The sequence below is a fragment of the Aphidius gifuensis genome, linkage group LG3, assembly GCF_014905175.1.
Source record: "Aphidius gifuensis isolate YNYX2018 linkage group LG3, ASM1490517v1, whole genome shotgun sequence".
Classification (NCBI taxonomy): domain Eukaryota; kingdom Metazoa; phylum Arthropoda; class Insecta; order Hymenoptera; family Braconidae; genus Aphidius; species Aphidius gifuensis.
Window position 1 is genome coordinate 27,043,188 of NC_057790.1, and position 18,221 is coordinate 27,061,408.

The 18,221-nt window shown below is 27.4% G+C and overlaps 4 protein-coding genes across 6 annotated transcripts; 3 read left to right on the top strand and 1 right to left on the bottom strand.

The window, feature by feature from the left end:
* Nucleotides 1–71: 71 nt before the first annotated feature.
* Nucleotides 72–4,999, bottom strand: LOC122853418 (formin-binding protein 4-like). Of its 3 annotated transcripts, none has more exons than XM_044153889.1 (9): nucleotides 4,660–4,999; nucleotides 3,321–4,574; nucleotides 2,796–3,247; nucleotides 2,595–2,728; nucleotides 1,609–1,890; nucleotides 1,331–1,533; nucleotides 951–1,264; nucleotides 521–859; nucleotides 72–256 (listed from the first exon to the last, which is right to left on the bottom strand). In XM_044153889.1, exons 1-9 carry the CDS (start codon nucleotides 4,721–4,723, stop codon nucleotides 167–169), a joined length of 3,132 nt encoding a protein of 1,043 aa, XP_044009824.1. In that variant the 5' UTR covers nucleotides 4,724–4,999; the 3' UTR covers nucleotides 72–166. The 3 variants fall into 3 exon arrangements, with proteins under 3 accessions (XP_044009824.1, XP_044009823.1, XP_044009822.1); XM_044153888.1 differs by having other exon boundaries at nucleotides 1,606–1,890; XM_044153887.1 differs by having other exon boundaries at nucleotides 1,331–1,531; nucleotides 1,601–1,890.
* A 70-nt stretch (nucleotides 5,000–5,069) lies between these two features.
* Nucleotides 5,070–8,281, top strand: LOC122853419 (conserved oligomeric Golgi complex subunit 3). The gene is made up of 2 exons (XM_044153890.1): nucleotides 5,070–5,277; nucleotides 5,362–8,281. Exon 2 carries the CDS (start codon nucleotides 5,401–5,403, stop codon nucleotides 7,942–7,944), a length of 2,544 nt encoding a protein of 847 aa, XP_044009825.1. The 5' UTR covers nucleotides 5,070–5,277; nucleotides 5,362–5,400; the 3' UTR covers nucleotides 7,945–8,281.
* Nucleotides 8,282–9,844: 1,563 nt separating this feature from the next.
* LOC122851134 (ankyrin repeat and KH domain-containing protein 1-like) lies at nucleotides 9,845–13,592 on the top strand. The gene is made up of 4 exons (XM_044150184.1): nucleotides 9,845–9,856; nucleotides 10,569–10,733; nucleotides 10,817–11,370; nucleotides 13,475–13,592. The coding sequence occupies exons 1-4, from the start codon at nucleotides 9,845–9,847 to the stop codon at nucleotides 13,590–13,592; spliced, it is 849 nt and encodes a 282-aa protein (XP_044006119.1).
* A 3,858-nt stretch (nucleotides 13,593–17,450) lies between these two features.
* Nucleotides 17,451–18,212, top strand: LOC122853421 (B9 domain-containing protein 2-like). The gene is made up of 2 exons (XM_044153892.1): nucleotides 17,451–17,671; nucleotides 17,773–18,212. Exons 1-2 carry the CDS (start codon nucleotides 17,584–17,586, stop codon nucleotides 18,210–18,212), a joined length of 528 nt encoding a protein of 175 aa, XP_044009827.1. The 5' UTR covers nucleotides 17,451–17,583.
* Nucleotides 18,213–18,221: the final 9 nt, after the last annotated feature.

The window sequence follows — 18,221 nt, forward strand, 5'->3', positions numbered from 1 at the left end:
GATAAAATAAAATATGTAGTACATAATTTAAGCCTCTATTAGCCTTTTGAACAAAATAAAAAAATCAAACCAACTTTTTACGACTATTTATTTAATTTTTTGAACTTTTATATTTAAAACAAAAAAAAAATGAAAATTAAGAATAACGTTATAATACATATACAAATTAACTACTATCTTCATAATTTTGGGCTTTTTGCCATTTAGCCACCATGCTTGAGACTTGTTTATGTTTCTTGCTGATGACAATTTTTGCCTATAAACAAATAAAATTACAATTAATTTTAAATATAAATAAATTATTAAAACATTTACAGTAAAAACAATTTGTTCCGTTTTTCTCCGGATTTCTCCAGGATCGCTCCGAATTTCTCCGGACTTCTATGTTACTGAGATTTTCGAAAACCAAAAAATTTTTCCAATAAAAAAATCACGGAGAAATTTACGAAGCAATCTCTAGATTATTTTCCAGAGAAAATCAAAAATGATTTTTTTCACGAGGAATAAATTGAGTACAAACTTTTTTCTTTTTTTTTTCTTTATCTTTTGTTAAAGCATCATTGATAATTTTATCATTATTATCTGATGTTAAAGACGTTGGTGTTGATACTGGCTGTGGACGATCTGGTAAATTTGTATTGTAAATAATTGCTTCAACTGGTTTGGCTTCAATTGGAGGCCTTTCCAACGAGGCAATATCACTGTAAAATGAATCCAGCGCTGATCCCATTGTCTCGTTGCTTGTTTTCATTGGAGGTTTAGCAATAACTTGAGTATTAGTATATATCCTCGGAAAATCCAAAACAAATTGAACAGTCTCTTGATTATTTAATCGATTTGCTGCTGCCAATATTGCTTGCTAAACAAAACAAACAAAAAAAAAAAACCTCATGTTAAATAAAAAATAAATAAAGAAACTTTAAATAAAAAAAAAAAAAAAATTCAATTACATTGTGTAAATGTTGATGATAGGCAGGATAATGAACAAGTTGACTTTGCAATAATGCCTGATGATGATGTCCCATTAGTGTTGGATCTTGTAGAGCAGCAGCTGCATATAATGATGCATTTGTTTGTTGATGTGGTGTTGTTGTAAAAATAACAGTTTGTTCAAGTGGTGTACCAGCTAATGGATATGATATTTCAGGTGAATCAACACCTGGTGGAAGTGGCTCTGCATGAACTGGTCCGACTAGAGAATGTGATGATAGTGTCTGTTGTATATTTTTAACTGTTTCTTCAACTCTCAATGATTGATCAACATCTAAAAAAATAATTTAACAATAATTATTTATTTATTTTAATTTTACAAATAATAATATTAATTTACCTGTTGATATTTTTTCTTTTTTTGTTGATATCATTGAAGATGAATCAAATTCATTAACTCGTCTTTTTTTTCCATGTTTTAAATCATCAGGAAATATTTTTGGTGGTGGTGGAGGACTTGGACTTGATATTTGTGGTGGAGGTGGTGCAACTAGTCCATCATTTTTTACATCACAATTATCATCTTTATTTGTATCCATATCTAAATTTAATTAAATAAAAATTAATATATATTTAAAAGTATAAATTTTTAAAATAAAATTAAACACACCTGTTGTTGTTGTTGTTGTTGGTGTTGTTTTATTGTTGTGATCCAATTGTTTGTTGACCAAATTTTCTAGCTCGTTAGTCAATTTATTATCTTGTTTTTTATCAACAGTATTTTCAGACACTTCTTGCTGCATTAAATTGCTGCATGATTTATCATCAATAAAGGCTTCCTCATCTTGTGGTGGTGGTGTTGTGCATAGTTCCATTTCTTCAGCACCACCAATGACATCTGGATAATTCCATTGCACCTCACCAGTGCTTTCATTTCGATAAAAGTACCTTTTATATGACCTAGAAACAGCCCCCAACCCCAAAAATAAAAATAATGAGAAACAAATAAAATAATTTTACAAAAATCTCTCGTCTTTTTTATATATGTATATATTTTTTTTCACAAAATCCCGACACATCACTTTTTTCTTTTAATAATATTTTGAACTTTTCACTGTAATCCCTACCTGCATCCTTCAAACATTTATTTAAAAATACAATTGCAGTTGTGCAATTGTTTTTTTTTTTTTTTTTTTTTAATAAAAAAAATATATATTTTTTATGATAAAAAAAAAATAAACAAATAAAATGATGCATGTCTGAGTATTGTCAATTTTGATTTTTGTTATTGAGAAAAAAAGAAAAAAAAAATTAGCATTATGATATGAAAAATAAAAACAAGTCACTGTAGTCTATTCCAGGACCTCGTCCACTGAAATAACGTTCGCTTCTCCAAAACCTACAACAGCAAGATAAAGCATAAATCATGAAAATTTTACATTATATTATTAACTATGGTATCACCATGTTTATTCGCGATATTCACTGAAAATACATTTAAAAAAATATAAGGACAACAATTTAAAATAAAAAAAAAAAAAAAAACAAAGTAGAAAAAAAAAAAAAATGATGAAGGAGAGACATGGGGAAAGGAATGAAGGATGGAAGAAAGAAAGGTAGGCAGGATTTGGATTTAGAAATATTTTTTTCAAGAGATACCATACCTGTCCCACTTGCATTCCCAGCCTGATGGAGCTGCTGCTGTTTCTAATCGACCAAGTTCCTGGCTTGTTCCCTTTAACCAATTGTCCAGATATTGATTTTTCAAATCACCAGATTCCCAAGCACCAAGTAATGTCTAAGAAAAAATTTTAAAAAATGATTATTCTATATTTATTTAAATTGTATTTTATTAAAAAATTTACCTGAAGTTGAATGGTCATAACTTGAACAGCTGATGCAACTTGACATCCTTCCGATAAAAATTTTAATTTTTCAAGAATCATTTTTGTTTCATTTTTAGTTTCAATTCTATCAGATTCATCATTTTTATCATCATCATCATCGTCATCATCATCTTCTTCATTATTAGAATTTATATTTTTTGAAATATTTATTGTTTCACCACGTACGAAATTTATACTGGAGTCTTGTTTATCTATTGATGAATCAGTTGAACGTTCTTCAATTGAGCTAGAAGGCTTGTTGTTGGTGGTATCTGGTGTTGATGGTCTTTTTGGAAAACCAAAACCAAGTCTTTCATCATTACTTCTTATTAAATCTGATTTATTTATACTGCTATTACTATTGCTATTACTGTTACTGTGCTCAAGACAATTATTTTCATTTTCAGTAATTTTATTTGTATTTGGCATCACTGTAAAACCAAAAAAAAAAAAAAAGTTAAATTAAATTTGTAATACTATTTTTTAAATTAAATTTAAACTTACAATCAAATGCTATTCGTTGTTTTCGTTGATAACGTTTAGCAGGTGCTTCATTATTTTCCAAAAATATATTAACTTTGGTAACATTTAATTCTTCAGGTTTAATTGTACCTGAATTATTATCATCAGCAGAACAAGAATCTACAGAGTCAATATTTTGTTGTAATTCAGTCTTTTCTATATTTGTAAAAGTCTTTAATTCTTTTTCTTGATAATTTGAAATTGGAAATAGTGTTGATACTTGTTGCTGTTGTTGTTGTGATGATGGTTTATTATTTGAATGATCATCTTCGTTATCAGAATCATCAGCGTATCCAGGAACAAGAGAAAATTTATGTTCTTTATCATCAACATTTTGTTCAAGTGATTCATTACTTTTTTCATCATTTTCAATACTTGGTTCATTTGGATTATCATCATGTCCATTTGCAATTGTATCATAGTTATTTTCTGGTAATTTAGGTCCAATTTTTTGCATTCGTTTACGTTTTTTAGGCTTTGAATCAACAGTAGTACATGGTAATACTGTTGATATTATTTTTTCCTTGGAATTAACATCATCATCAACACTTTCATCTGATTCATCAGATCCATCACTTCCAAATGATGTTATCATTTCAATTTTACCATCATTAATATCATCATCTTTACTGTCATTTAATGTTTTATTATCTTTATCATTTGTTGATGTTATTTTTGATGTACTTGGTAAATTAACTTGTCTATTTCTATTTCTAGCAACAACTTCTTTTGGTATCATACCTTCTGGAATATTTGATTGCATTTGTGGATATGTTTTTGATGTAAAATTACGTTGAGGATCAAATACAGGACGTGGTGAATTAACTTGATCAATTTTTTTTTTACTCAATTCAAGTTCTTTTGGAATTTCCCAGGTAACCTGATTTGTTTCAATATGCCAGTAGTAAGGATAACCTGTTGATTCATCAAAACATTCTTGCCAAGGTGATGAATCCTCTTGGACAACTGAATTTTCTTTGTCAATATTTATAGGCCGATCACTAGTTCGTTGGTCAACTGGTGTTGTTGTATTTGGATTAATATATTGAATTTCTTTTAAGAAATCATCAACTTTTTTATCAAGTTGTCGACCAGAATTATCTGTTACATTATGCTTGCTGTCTTCATCACCATCACTATCAGAATTATATTGTTCTAACAAATTTGACAGTGGATTACTTGGAATTGTTCCATTATCATGATTTAATATTTGTTCATTATTTTGATGATATTTATCTGTAAATTAAATTTATCATAAATAAATAATTTTTCATTTTTTTAAATAAAATTTATTATTGATATTTTTCTATTATAAACTTACTTTGTTTTTTACGTGATGAATCAGAATTTAAATCTAAAACAGGCTTTCTCTGGTGTCTCTTCATTATTAAATCATGTAATATTTATTATTTAATTAATAGATTTAATAAAAATGTCAACAATAAATTCAAAACACAACACTCAATGATAACAATTGATTGGTTAAATTGTTAACCTTACTTTTATTTAACATTTTATTTGTCCTTAATATATCATCAATTTTTAATTATTTTTTACTGATGATTGGTTGAAAAACAATTTATTTATTTATTTTACAATTGTTCAAAATAATTAAAAGGATTGTCTGTCCTCCAAAAAATTTTAATGAGTGTAGAGAGAGAGGGAGAGTGTCATCACAATAATAATAATAAAAAAGAGAGCAGAGTTGCCAACCCGAGAGAAAAAAAACACACACACACACACATACAGTGACACTTTGACACTTGACAGTAAATATTGACGTGGACATTTATTATTATATTATTTATTAATATATGTTTTAAGACATTATAAACAATTGTCAATTAACAATTTGAGTGTCTCGAGTGTCTACTTTATTTTTAATAAATTATAATTGCATAATGTCCAACAAAGCATCATTAATTTATCAATAAACAACGTAAGTTTTATTTCATAACCCTGATAAAAAATAAAAACAAAGTAAACAAATATTATTATTAATAATAATTATTAAACTTTGCAGGTATATAAACATAATTAAAGTTTTAAAAAAATAATAAAAATGACAGAAACAAATGTCAATATGAATTTAATAAATTGGGATAGAATGGAGGATGCCCTGGCACCACTGTCAGATAAACAAAAGTACTTGATAGCATGTCTAGAAGAGGAAGTTATGAAAACAGATGTAGAAAATTATAACAGTCCATCATCAAAGCCAACTGATGATTCTTTAAATCAACAGCAACATGATGATGACAACAAACAAATTGAAAAAATAGAAACATGTCGTGAATTATTAAAATTATATGCAACTCTTGAAACAAAATGTGAGTCATCAGAGTATACAAGATACTCAAATTATTTAGAGCAATTAAAAACAAGAAGAGATGAATGTCAAAGTCTATGTAAAAATATTGAAGATGCACTTGATGATTTTGCACAATTATCACGTCAATATGCAATTGTATCTGGCAAAACAACATCACTACATTCAGCAACTGAACAATTAATATCAGAACAAGAAAAACTAAATGATCTTGTTAATCAAATTGGTCAGTATACAAAATATTTTAAAGAATCAAATTTCATAATGGACAAGCTTGATTCACCAAGTTTATCTGTACGAAGTGATACATTTATTGATATAACTGAAAAAATTGAAAAAAACATTGAATTTATGGAAAAAAATGATAAATTTAAAGAAGCAAGTTCTTATCTTGTTAAATATCGTCATTGTCAATCACGAGTTATTAATATGATGCACAATTGGATAATGAGTCTATTGGATGAAGCAACAAAAAGTATTTTAAATCAAAATGAAGATTTTAGTGAATTAAATCATCAAGGTCAAACTGATTCATCATTGATCAACACACCAGACACAATAATGGCTTTACTATATGGTCGTTTTCAACAAATATTACCAAAAATGAGACCAATCGTTAATATTATTGAAAAAAGATCATACAAACGTCAAGAGTATGATTCATTGTTGGCTGATTGTCATCAAAAGTACCTGACAAAAAGAGGAATGGTACTTGTTCCAAGTGTACAAATGGGATTACAATCAGCAAAAGATAAATACAATGGTGATCATTGTAGTCATGTGAGACATGCATGTTCACTTCTTCTTCATGCTTCCATAGATGAGTACAGATTATTTTATCAATTTTTTGATAAAAAAACATCAGCACTTACTGAGTATCTTGAGAGTCTTTGTACGTCATTGTATGATTCATTAAGACCATCAATTATAAATATAATTCACTTGGAGACACTTGCTGAAATATGTTGTATATTAAGAATTGAAATGTTGGAAGAACATGTGCATAATAATATGGAAGCATTGGAAGGTTTTGGAAATGTTTGTTTGCAACTTCTTCATGATGCACAAGAGAGACTTGTTTATCGTGCTCATCTTTATTTACAATCTGACATACAGGGCTATAATCCATCACCAGGTGATTTAGCTTATCCTGATAAATTAAAAATGATGGAGGACATTGCTGAATCATTGAGAGAAGAAGATAGACAAGCAAGAATTAAAAAAATATCTGTTACTTCACTTGTACCTTCAGTTATTGGCTCATCAAATGAGAGTTTAAATTTAAAACAAGAACAGCAACAACAACAGAAACATATTGCATTTGAGCCACTTATGCAAAAATCAAGTGTATCAAATTCACCAGCTGATTTACATGGAATGTGGTATCCAACTGTTAGACGTACACTTGTTTGTTTATCACGTCTTTATCGTTGTGTTGATAGACCAGTATTTCAATCATTGAGCCATGACGCAATAACATTTTGTGTTGAGAGTGTTGAAAATGCTAAAGAAAAAATTCAACAAAGATCAACAGAAATTGATGCATTATTATTTCAAATTAAACATTTATTAATATTACGAGAACAAATTGCTCCATTTCAAGTTGATTTTACAATTAAAGAATATTCACTTGATTTTTCAAAAGTTAAAACAGCTGCATTTGGTTTATTGGAAAAACGTTCAAGGCTATTTGCATTATCAAATAATGCATTGTTAGAATTTTTACTTGAAGGAGCACCAAGAATGAAAGAACATCTTATTGATTCAAGAAAACATGTTGATGCTAAATTAAAAGCATCTTGTCAAAGACTCATTCAACATTGTACAGATATTATTGTTGAGCCAATAAATCAATTACTTGAACAATCAAAACAAAATAATAATAACAATGATGAAGTGATTAAAATTGAAGCACAGCAAGTTGCTAAAGTTGTTAGTGAATCATTGAGATTAATTAAATTTCGTTTACCAAGTATACAACAATCAATGCAATTATATTTGGCAAATAAAGAAACAGAGTGTATATTATTTAAACCAATTAGAAATAATGTTGTTGGTATATTTGCTCAATTGTCACATTTTATTTATGCCAATTATAGTACAGAAGAACAGCTATTGATTGCGTGTCCATTGCCAGAACAAATATCAATTATGCTTAGTTCAACAAGTCTATCACATGGTAAAAGTATTGAAAATTTAAAAAGTCCAACATCAACACAACCAGAAGAACAATCATCTCATAATAACAACAATTCTTTTGCTGATATTGTCAATTAGCTATTTAATTATCAAGATTGTTTGTAAATATATATTATTATTATTATTTATGGTATATGCATTTTATTTAATAAAATTGATTTGTTTTTAATTTGAATTTAATTAAAATTATTTTAAAAAAAAAATTTAAATATATGACCTAGTGAGCTGATTTTGAATGATTCAAATTTTTTTTTTTCAATGGAAGTAAGATTGAGATTATTCTATAACCAAGAGTTAGTTTTTTTATCATTATTTATTTATTTATTTTTAAATTAATATTATTTCTTGCTGACAATTCATGAAAATATATTGTTAATAATAATTATGATTTATGATTGTTGAAACTTTAAATCAATCTAGTTTATTATCTAATTTTCATTTTGCTGTTTCTGTTTTTCAACATAAACTGTTAAATATTCATTTTTAATTTTTGTGGCAGACATACCATCTTCACATGACATGACTAGTGTCAATTTTTTTTTACGATTTCTTGATATTTCTTTTGCTTTTTCGACAAATTCAGAAGTTACTCCTGTGTTCATAACGCAAAAATATTGCATCTCTGGTGAATTTTCAAGAACTTTCGTGACTGATTGATTAGTAATTTTATTGCTCCATGGTAAATACAATTCTACCATATTTTTAAGTAATTTAATTGAAGAATCAGTGACGTTATCATTAAACCCGCAACAAGCAAGAATTTTTAAATCATTCATCTTTGAAAGTGCTACTATACCAGCATCTGTTACCATTTCACAAGGTGTACGAAGTCTGCGTAATTGCCTCATGAGATTGGCAATATTATATAAAAAATTATCGGTAACTCCACGATATCTTATATATAATTCCTCCATTTCTGCATAGAGTGATATGGTAGTCATTTTATTTTCAAGGTAATAATAATCGTCGATAAAGAGTGATATTGTTTTAGAGATAGATCTCGGATTCAAATAATTGCATAAACTTGGGGTCCAGCCTATACCAGCAATGTGAACTGTTTCCAAGGCCGTCAGTTTAGAAACCACCTGCAAAACAAATAATTTATGAGTACCTCTATGTAAAGAATACAAGGAATTTTTGCTTATTAGTTTTGTCATAGATATAAAGTTAAACTTACACTAGTCATTTCTTCTGGAAAGTTAGTGTTGTCTCCCATGCATCCGGGCCAATTTGACAGATTCAATTCAGTCAAGGTATCCGCAACGTTCAACAATGAATTGATTAAAGTAAGAGGTAAATATGCATGTTTATTAAAACATTGAAATATAATTTTTAATACTTTTAGTTTCGAAAGACGTGTAAATGCATTATCTAATATTGCATTGTCAATAAACTTGATTCTTATTCGAAGTTTTACTAAGTTAGGACAATATTCATTGATAACTGGCACTATGTTACTTTTAGGATAGACTGACAAGTCTAATTCTCGTAAATAATAGCCACATTTATTAAGTAGTCCTTTCAAAAAGTTGAATTGTCCATCGAGTGTTGGATAATTTTTCTCTAAAAAATGTGGATACTCATCATATCGCCAATAAGTTAATTCAAGTTTTTTGACATTAAACCAAGAATAATCATCAAGGGCTCTTTTCCATTTTTTGCATACTAAAAAAAATAAATTAATTGTTATTACTAAATAATTTTTTAAATTTGATAATTTAACATACCCAATGCAATTTTCGGCCACTCCCATGCTGGCACATAGATAAATATTTCAGACAGGAAATCATCATTATCGTATTGCTGAAAAGATTAATCAATATTTATATTTAATAACAATAATTTAATATTTAATTTGAAAAACACTGCAGTTATTTTAACTCACCTTATATTTTTTTACTAATTTTTTTTCCAGTTCTGATTCATGTAATCTTTTGGATTTAATCATTTTTAATCAAATGTGTCGCATTGGCGAGCAATGAGCATACATGTACTGGGGCCTGATCAGGCTTGATGGCACTCGTGCACCTGATGAGCCCGATCACCCGATTGAGCCCGATCAGGCCGGCTGATTCTCGAATATTGGCATAGAGTGCACGTGCGTGAGAGAGAGAGAGAAAGAGAGAGAGAGAGAGAGAGAGAGAGATAATATATTGTTGCACCCAAGAAAACTAGAAACCTTGTAGTGTGAATAAATCTCAATAAATCTGTTCACACAAGCATGCAATTTATTTTTGTGTGCGTCAACTACCTTCTGCTGCCGGTTTTACTCTACGATTATCTATCTTAGGCTTGTGTGTATACAACCTCAATTTTCCCACGTGTTCTTTCAATAACATACACAAATATTTTTTATATTTTTTTTTCTTGTAATTAATTTTATTCTTGCACAAAGTTCAGTTATTGTACGAACAAAATTCTACCAGTTAATATATAATTATAAATTGTATTGTTTTTAGAAATATTTCAACATGACAACTGTATGTATATTTCAAAAAAATAATATTCTAAAATTTTATAATCAAGTCTCGATCAAAATCAATGTCTTTTTTTTTTTTTTTTTAATTTTTCTAAATTTTCCTATTTTACTATTGTTGATTGAGCCATACTGTTTAAAAAACTATTTAAATTTTAAACACAAGTATTTTCGTTATTTGATTTGATTTTTTTTTTTAAATAAAATTAATTTTTTTATTCAACAGCTAACAAGTCATAAGAGGCGTACATTATTTGAAGCGTGTGTTAATGATCAAGTTACTATTGTTAAAAACATTTTAAAAAAAGGACACAATGTAAATGAGGAAACAGAAAGTGCTGCATCTCCAATGTCAATTGCTTGTGGAGCTGGCTCTTTAAATGTTGTAAAGGTAATTTTTTTATCATCTATATATTTTATTATTATTATTTATATATTTCATTGTTGTATTTTGTTTGTTTTTTTTTATTTCAGTTATTTTTAAAAAATAAAGTAAACATTGAAAAAGGTTGCAATATATTAGGTGCCACTCCATTGATACTGTCATCCGACAGTGGTCATCTTGAAATTGTCAAATTATTATTGGAAAGTGGTGCTGATATTACAGCTCAATCAGCAACAAGTTATACACCATTAATGTACGCCTGCAATAAGGGCCATGTAGCAGTTGTAAAAGAGCTGCTGAAATGGAAAGCCAATGTCGATGATTACAATAAAGATGGATGCACACCGTTAATCATAGCAGCCAGAGGCGGTCATGCTGAAATTGTGAAGCTATTATTGGCTCATAATGCTAACATTGATTGCCAATCAAAATCCGGTAATACACCATTAATATATGGTTGTGGTCTTGAAGGTCCAGGTCATTTAGAAGTTGTTCAGGTACTTTTAAATAGTGGTGCAAATATTGAAATATCCAATCACAATAAAGTAACTCCATTGATGGCAGCATCACGTGCTGGCAATGTTGATATCGTTAAATTATTACTGGATCATTTTGCTAACATAATATTGATTAAAAATCAAACGTAGGTGAAACAGCATTATCATTAGCAACAAGTGGTGAAATTAAAAAAATATTATAAAATTATGTACATTGATATAAAATAGACATCAATATATAACACCGAATTTTTTTTTTTTTTTTTTTTTTTTTCAATAAAAAATAAACATTAATAACAAAATAAAAAAAATATTTACTATAATTTTTTTTTGTAAAATTGATATTATTTAAAAAAAATTAATAAAAAAAAAAATAATATATAAATTTTCATTTAAAAATAATATAACATGCAAATGTATTGTCATTTGTAGAAAATACCTAATAATAAATAAATAAATAATAATTTTTTAAATGTTGACTTGAAAATACTTTATACCTTTATTAAAAGCATATAAAATTAATTATTCAACAATAAAACGAATAAATAAAAGCAATAAAATTTTAATGATTGTTATTTTTTATTAAAAATATTAATTACAGATGTTATTAATTGCAAATTAGAATTTATCAATAACCAGGGGTTAGCTTTTTTATCATTGTTTATTAATTTATTATTTGAATTAATACTATATATTTAATACAATATTATTTCTAGCTTTATTATTTTCATTAAAAATATGAATGTTGTCAATAATTATGCATGTTTTTTTTTTTTTTATAATATTGTAACATCGTTCAAGTTTTCAATCAATAGCTATCGAAATATCTAATTTTTACTTTTTGGTTTATCTTCGTCAAAATACAAAATTGTTAAATATTCATAAAATTTTGTGGTAGACATACCATCTTCACATGGCATGACTAGTATCAATCTTTCTTTACGATTTTTTGATATTTCTTTTGCTTTTTCGATAAATTCAAAAGTTACACCTGAGTACGCAACCGCATCTGTTTTAAATTATTCAAATTCATTTTTTTTTTTTTTTAAATAGCAATAAAATTAGGATTTATCAATTACCAGGGGTTAGCTTTTTTATCATTGTTTATTTATTTATTATTTGAATTAATACTATACATTTAATACAATATTATTTCTAACTTTATTATTTTTATTAAAAATATATATGTTGTCAATAATTATGCATGTTGTTTTTTTTTTTATAATTGTAACATTGTTTGAGTTTTCAATCAATCTAGTATTCTTAGTTATAGTTATCATGAATAGCTACATATCAATAGCTAATGATAAATATCTAATTTTTAACTTTTGCGTTTATTTTTGTCACTATAAGTAACTGTTAAATATCCATTTTTAATTTTTGTGGCAGACATACCATCTTCACATAACATGACTAGTGTCAATTTTTTTTTACGATTTCTTGATATTTCATCTGCTTTTTTGATAAATTCAGAAGTTACACCTGTGTTCTTAACACTTAAATATTTCATCTCTGGTGAATTTTCAAGAACTTTCGTGGCTGATTCATTAGTAATTTTATTGCTCCATGGTAAAGACAATTTTACCATATTTTTAAATAATTTAATTGAAGAATCAGTGACGTTATTAATCCCGAAAAATGTAAGAAATTTCAAATCATTCATCTTTGAAAGAGCTACTATACCAGTATCTGTTACCATATCACAAGGTATACGAAGTGTACGTAATTGCCTCATGAGATTGGCAATATTATATAACAAATCATCGGTGACTCCATTTCTTTCTATATATAATTCCTTCATTTCTTCATAGAGTGATATGATAGTCATTTTATGTTGAAGGTAAAGAAAATCGTCGTTAAAGAGTAATATTTTTTTAGAAAGAGCTCTCGAATTCAAATAATTGCATAAACTCGAGGGACAGCCTATACCAGCAATGTGAATTTTTTTCAAGGCCGTCAGTTTAGGAACCACCTGCAAAACAAATAATTCATCAGTACCTCTATGTAAAGAATAGAGAGAATTTTTGCTTGTTGTTTTTGTCTAAGATATAAAGTTAAACTTACACTAGTCATTTCTTTTGGAAAGTAAGTGTTGTTTCCCATGCATCTAGGCCAATATAACAGACTCAATTCAGTCAATGTATCAGCAACGTTTAACAATGAATTAATTAAAGTAACAGGTAATTGTGTATAGTATCTTACGATATTAAGAATTCTAAAACATTGAATTACAATTTTTAATACTTTCAGTTTAGAAAGACCTTTAAATGCATTGTTTAATATTGCATTGTCAATAGATTCAATTCTTATTCGAAGTTTCTCGAGGTTTGGACAATATTCACTGATAACTGGCAATATGTTACAATGAGCATAGACTGACAAGTCTAATTCTGTTAAATAACGTCCACATATATTAAGCAGTCCTTTCAAAAAATTAAATTGTCCCTCGAGTGTTGGATAATTTTTTTCTAATACATGTACATACTTATCATATTGCCAATAAGTTAATTCAAGTTTTTTGACTTTAAACCAAGAATCATCGAGGGCTCTTTTCCATTTTTTGCATACTAAAAAGAATAAATTAATTGTTATTACTAAATAATTTTTTAAATTAAATCAAATAATTTATTTTACCTAATGCAATTTTTGGTCTTTCCCATGCTGGAACATACATGAATATTTCAGCCAGACAATCATCATTGACACGCTCAGATGTATCATAATCGTGTTGGCATATCTAAAAAGAATAATTAATTAATATTTAATTTACAAGCATGCGGTGAGTACAATTATTTTCGACTAACCATGTCATCCTCTTTATCGTAGGACCATGTCATAATTCGATTTTCAGCCTTATGATGTTGGTAGTATTGCTGAAAAGACTGATCAATTTTTATTTTCAACAACAATAATTTGATATTTAATTTGAAAAGCACTCTAGTTATTTTAACTCGCCTGATAATTTTTTTACTAATTTTTTGTCCAGTTCATGTGATCAGTGATGTTCTAAATTCAATCATTTTTGATTAAATGTGTCGGACAGGCGAGCATACATGTACACCATGTACATATGTACTGGGGCCTGATGACACTAGTGCACCCATGTGCACCTGATGCACCCGATAAGGCCTAATTCACCAAAATTGGCATAGAGTGCAGTTGAGTGCAAGTGAGTGAGCGAGACAGACAAGAACATACACAAATTTTTTTTTTTTTAATATTTGTTCTTGTAATTAGTTTCATTTTTGCACAAAGTTCAGTTATTGTGCGAACAAAATTTTTATCAGTTAATATATATTAATAATTGTATTGTTTTTATAATTTCTTCAACATGCCAACTGTATATAATAAACAAACAAAGAGAAAAAGTTAAATTAAAATGAAAATTTTAAAAAATAATTTCGTAATCTTTGTCAACTAATTAACAAAATATAGTTTAAAAATATTTTATGATAATGGTGAATATGAGGAAGTTCAACAGAACTCAGAAGTGAAATTGACTAAAAAAATGTCTGTACATATATTGTTGTTTTTTTTTTTTTTAAATTCGCTAATTCATTTATTAACAATATTTTTTTTTTTTTTTTTCATATATTTTATAATGTAGCTTGTTTGAATGCGGGGAATGAAAAATAATTAAATGATGATTGAATGTTTGTTGGATATTTATTTAACTTGACAGATAAATTTTTTAATTATTTTTTTTATATTTTTATTTTTTTATTATATTATTGTTTTTCAGCCAAAAGAATTTAATTCATCATCACCATCATCATCTTAGCTTTGTTTTTTATTATGATTTAATACATTTTTTTTTTTTTGAGTAATGTAAGAGGTGGTTGATCTTTTTATCTATTAAAAATAATATATTTATTTTTTATTGAAATCATAAATTAAGTAATAATTGTTTGGATTAATTAGACAATAGACGTGTTGTTTGATAATCAATTATTATTTATTTATGACAATTGTTAAATTATATATCAATCAACTTGTTTTTTACTTTTCTTTTTTTTATTTTAATTCATAATTATTAATTATTAGTAATTCGTGTATGTATTATGAAATTTGAGTTATTTTTAAGTTATTATTGTATATAGTTATATAATACTTGAATTTTAATTGTATAACAATTATATACTACTTGTTTAAGCTTTCAATCAATCTAGTATTCTTAGTTAGTTATCATGAATAGCTACATATCAATAGCTGATGAAATATCTAATTTTTAACTTTTTCGTTTATTTTTGTCACTATAAACAACTGTTAAATATCCATATTTAATGTTTGTGGTAGACATACCATCTTTACATAACGTGATTAGTGTCAATTCTTTTTTACGTTTTCTTGATATTTCTTCTGCTTTTTTGATAAATTCATAAGTTACTCCTGTGTTCTTAACGCTTAAATATCGCATCTTTGGTGAATTTTCAAGAACTTTCGTGGCTGATTCATTAGTAATTTTATTGCTCCATGGTAAAGAAAATTCTTGCATATTTTTAAATAATTTAATTGAAGAATCAGTGACTTTATCATTAAACCCGTAACAACGAAGAATTTTTAAATCATTCATCTTTGAAAGTGCTACTATACCAGCATCTGTTACAATTTCACAAGGTGTACGAAGTCTGCGTAATTGCCTCATGAGATTGGCAATATTATATAAAAAATTATCGGTAACTCCACGACTTACTATATATAATTCCTCCATTCTTGCATAGAGTGATATGATAGTCATTCTATTTTGAAGGTAATGATAATCGTCGATAAAGAGTGATAATGTTTGAGACATAGATCTTGGATTCAAATAATCGCATAAACTTGGGGACCAGCTTATGCCAGCAATGTGAACTGTTTCCAAGGCCGTCAGTTTAGAAACCACCTGCAAAACAAATAATTCATAAGTACCAATATGTAAAGGATAAAGAGAGTTTTTGCTTGTTGTTTTTGTCATAGGTATAAAGTTGAACTTACACCAGTCATTTCTTCTGGAAATTTAGAGTTGTCTCCCATGCATCCGGGCCAATTTGACAGACTCAATTCAGTCAATGTATCAGCAACGTTTAACAATGAATTGATTAAAGTAACAGGTAATTGTGAACAGCGTTTTCTAAAACATTGAAATGTAATTTTCAATACTTTTAGTTTCGAAAGACGTGTAAATGCATTATCTAATATTGCATTGTCAATATATACAATTCTTATTCGAAGTTTTTCTAGGTTTGGACAATATTCATTGATAACTGGCACTATGTTACAATGAGCATAGACTGACAAGTCTAATTCTCGTAAATAATGGCCACATTTATTAAGCAGTGATTTCAAAAAATTGAATTGTCCATCGATTGTTGGATAATTTTTCTCTAAAAAATGTGGATACTCATCATATCGCCAATAAGTTAATTCAAGTTTTTTGACATTAAACCAAGCATCATCAAGGGCTCTTTTCCATTTTTTGCATACTAAAAAAAATAAATTAATTGTTATTAATAATAATAATAATAATAATAATAATAATAATAATAATAATAATAATAATAACTTATTACTAAATAATTTTTTAAATAAAATAATTTATCATACCCAGTGCAATTTTCGACCGTTCACATGCTGGGACATACATAAATATTTCAGCCAGGCAATCATTATTAACATGCCCAATTGACATTCCATCTTTGGCGTATAAATCATTATCATTGTCATCATCATGGTGAGAGTATGTCTAAAAAAAATAATCAATATTTAATAATTTAATAACAATAATTCAAATTTCAATATAATATAATCTACAAGCATGGGATGCAAACTGCACTTTTTTTTAACTGACCTTATTATTGTTTTTGCTGAAGGAACGTGTTGAATTTTGACTTGTAACTTTATATTTTTTCACTAAGCTTTCTTGCGACCCTGATTTACGTAATCGTTTTAGCTGACTCATATTTGATCAAATTATAATTTTGTATCTACTATATATAACCAAGTTTTAGTTTAATATAATTAACACGGCCAGACCTCACAATTGTTTATTTACTCACAAGTCATAAAAATTTAAAAAGTGTCAAGTGAAGCTTCTAGCACCAGCACCAGTATTCGGTCACGTGACAATCACAATTAACACGTGTTGATGTGGGCCGGTTTTAAAAATATCGATTCCTGCAGCTGTGTGTTCACGGAACACCTGTTACCATAGAAACGTATTTGTTTTGAATTTGTGTGTTGACTTGGACGCTCGATAAATTTAGTTTGATAGTACGTTTTATTAAATCTACTTGTTTATAATTCTTTTTTGAAGCAAAAAAAACAAACAAAGTTGTAATTTATATAATTATTTATTATTATTTATATCATGAAAAATTGTAATGGCAGAGCTTCATGTTTTTGGTGAAATTGAATCAGCTGAAAATTTTGGTGATATTGCATTGTTTTGTAAATGGAATTTTCATGCAGGTAATAATTATAATTAATTGTATGATCAAACAACAATAACAATAAAAATTCTAATAATAATTATTTTTATTTTATTTATTATTTAAAAAAAAAAAAATCAGGCAATGGTTGGAGAGTAATTGATGGGAATATTGAAGGTCAAACTCAAGAGTCTCGTGATACATTTACAGAAAAGCCTTACTGGAGTCATCCAATTGACATTCACTACACCACCCAGACAATCCAAGCATCACCAAAATTATTACTTCAAGTATTTTGTCGTGATAAATATTCAAGAATTTTATTTGTTGCTTATGGAGTTTGTACTGTTCCATTGAGTCCAGGTCAACATAAAATTAAGTGTTACACCTGGAAACCAATTGGTAATTGTTTGGATCAATTACGAGATCGTTTTTTGGGAATAACACTTCAACTTAAAAGTCCAAATCTTTTAGCAAATGGTGGTGATAGATTTGAGTTATTAACACAAAGTCTTGGAACTGTTAATATTGTTTTGCATGTTATTGCTAAAAATTTTATCAAATTTGGCTGTCTTCTTTAAAGGCTACTT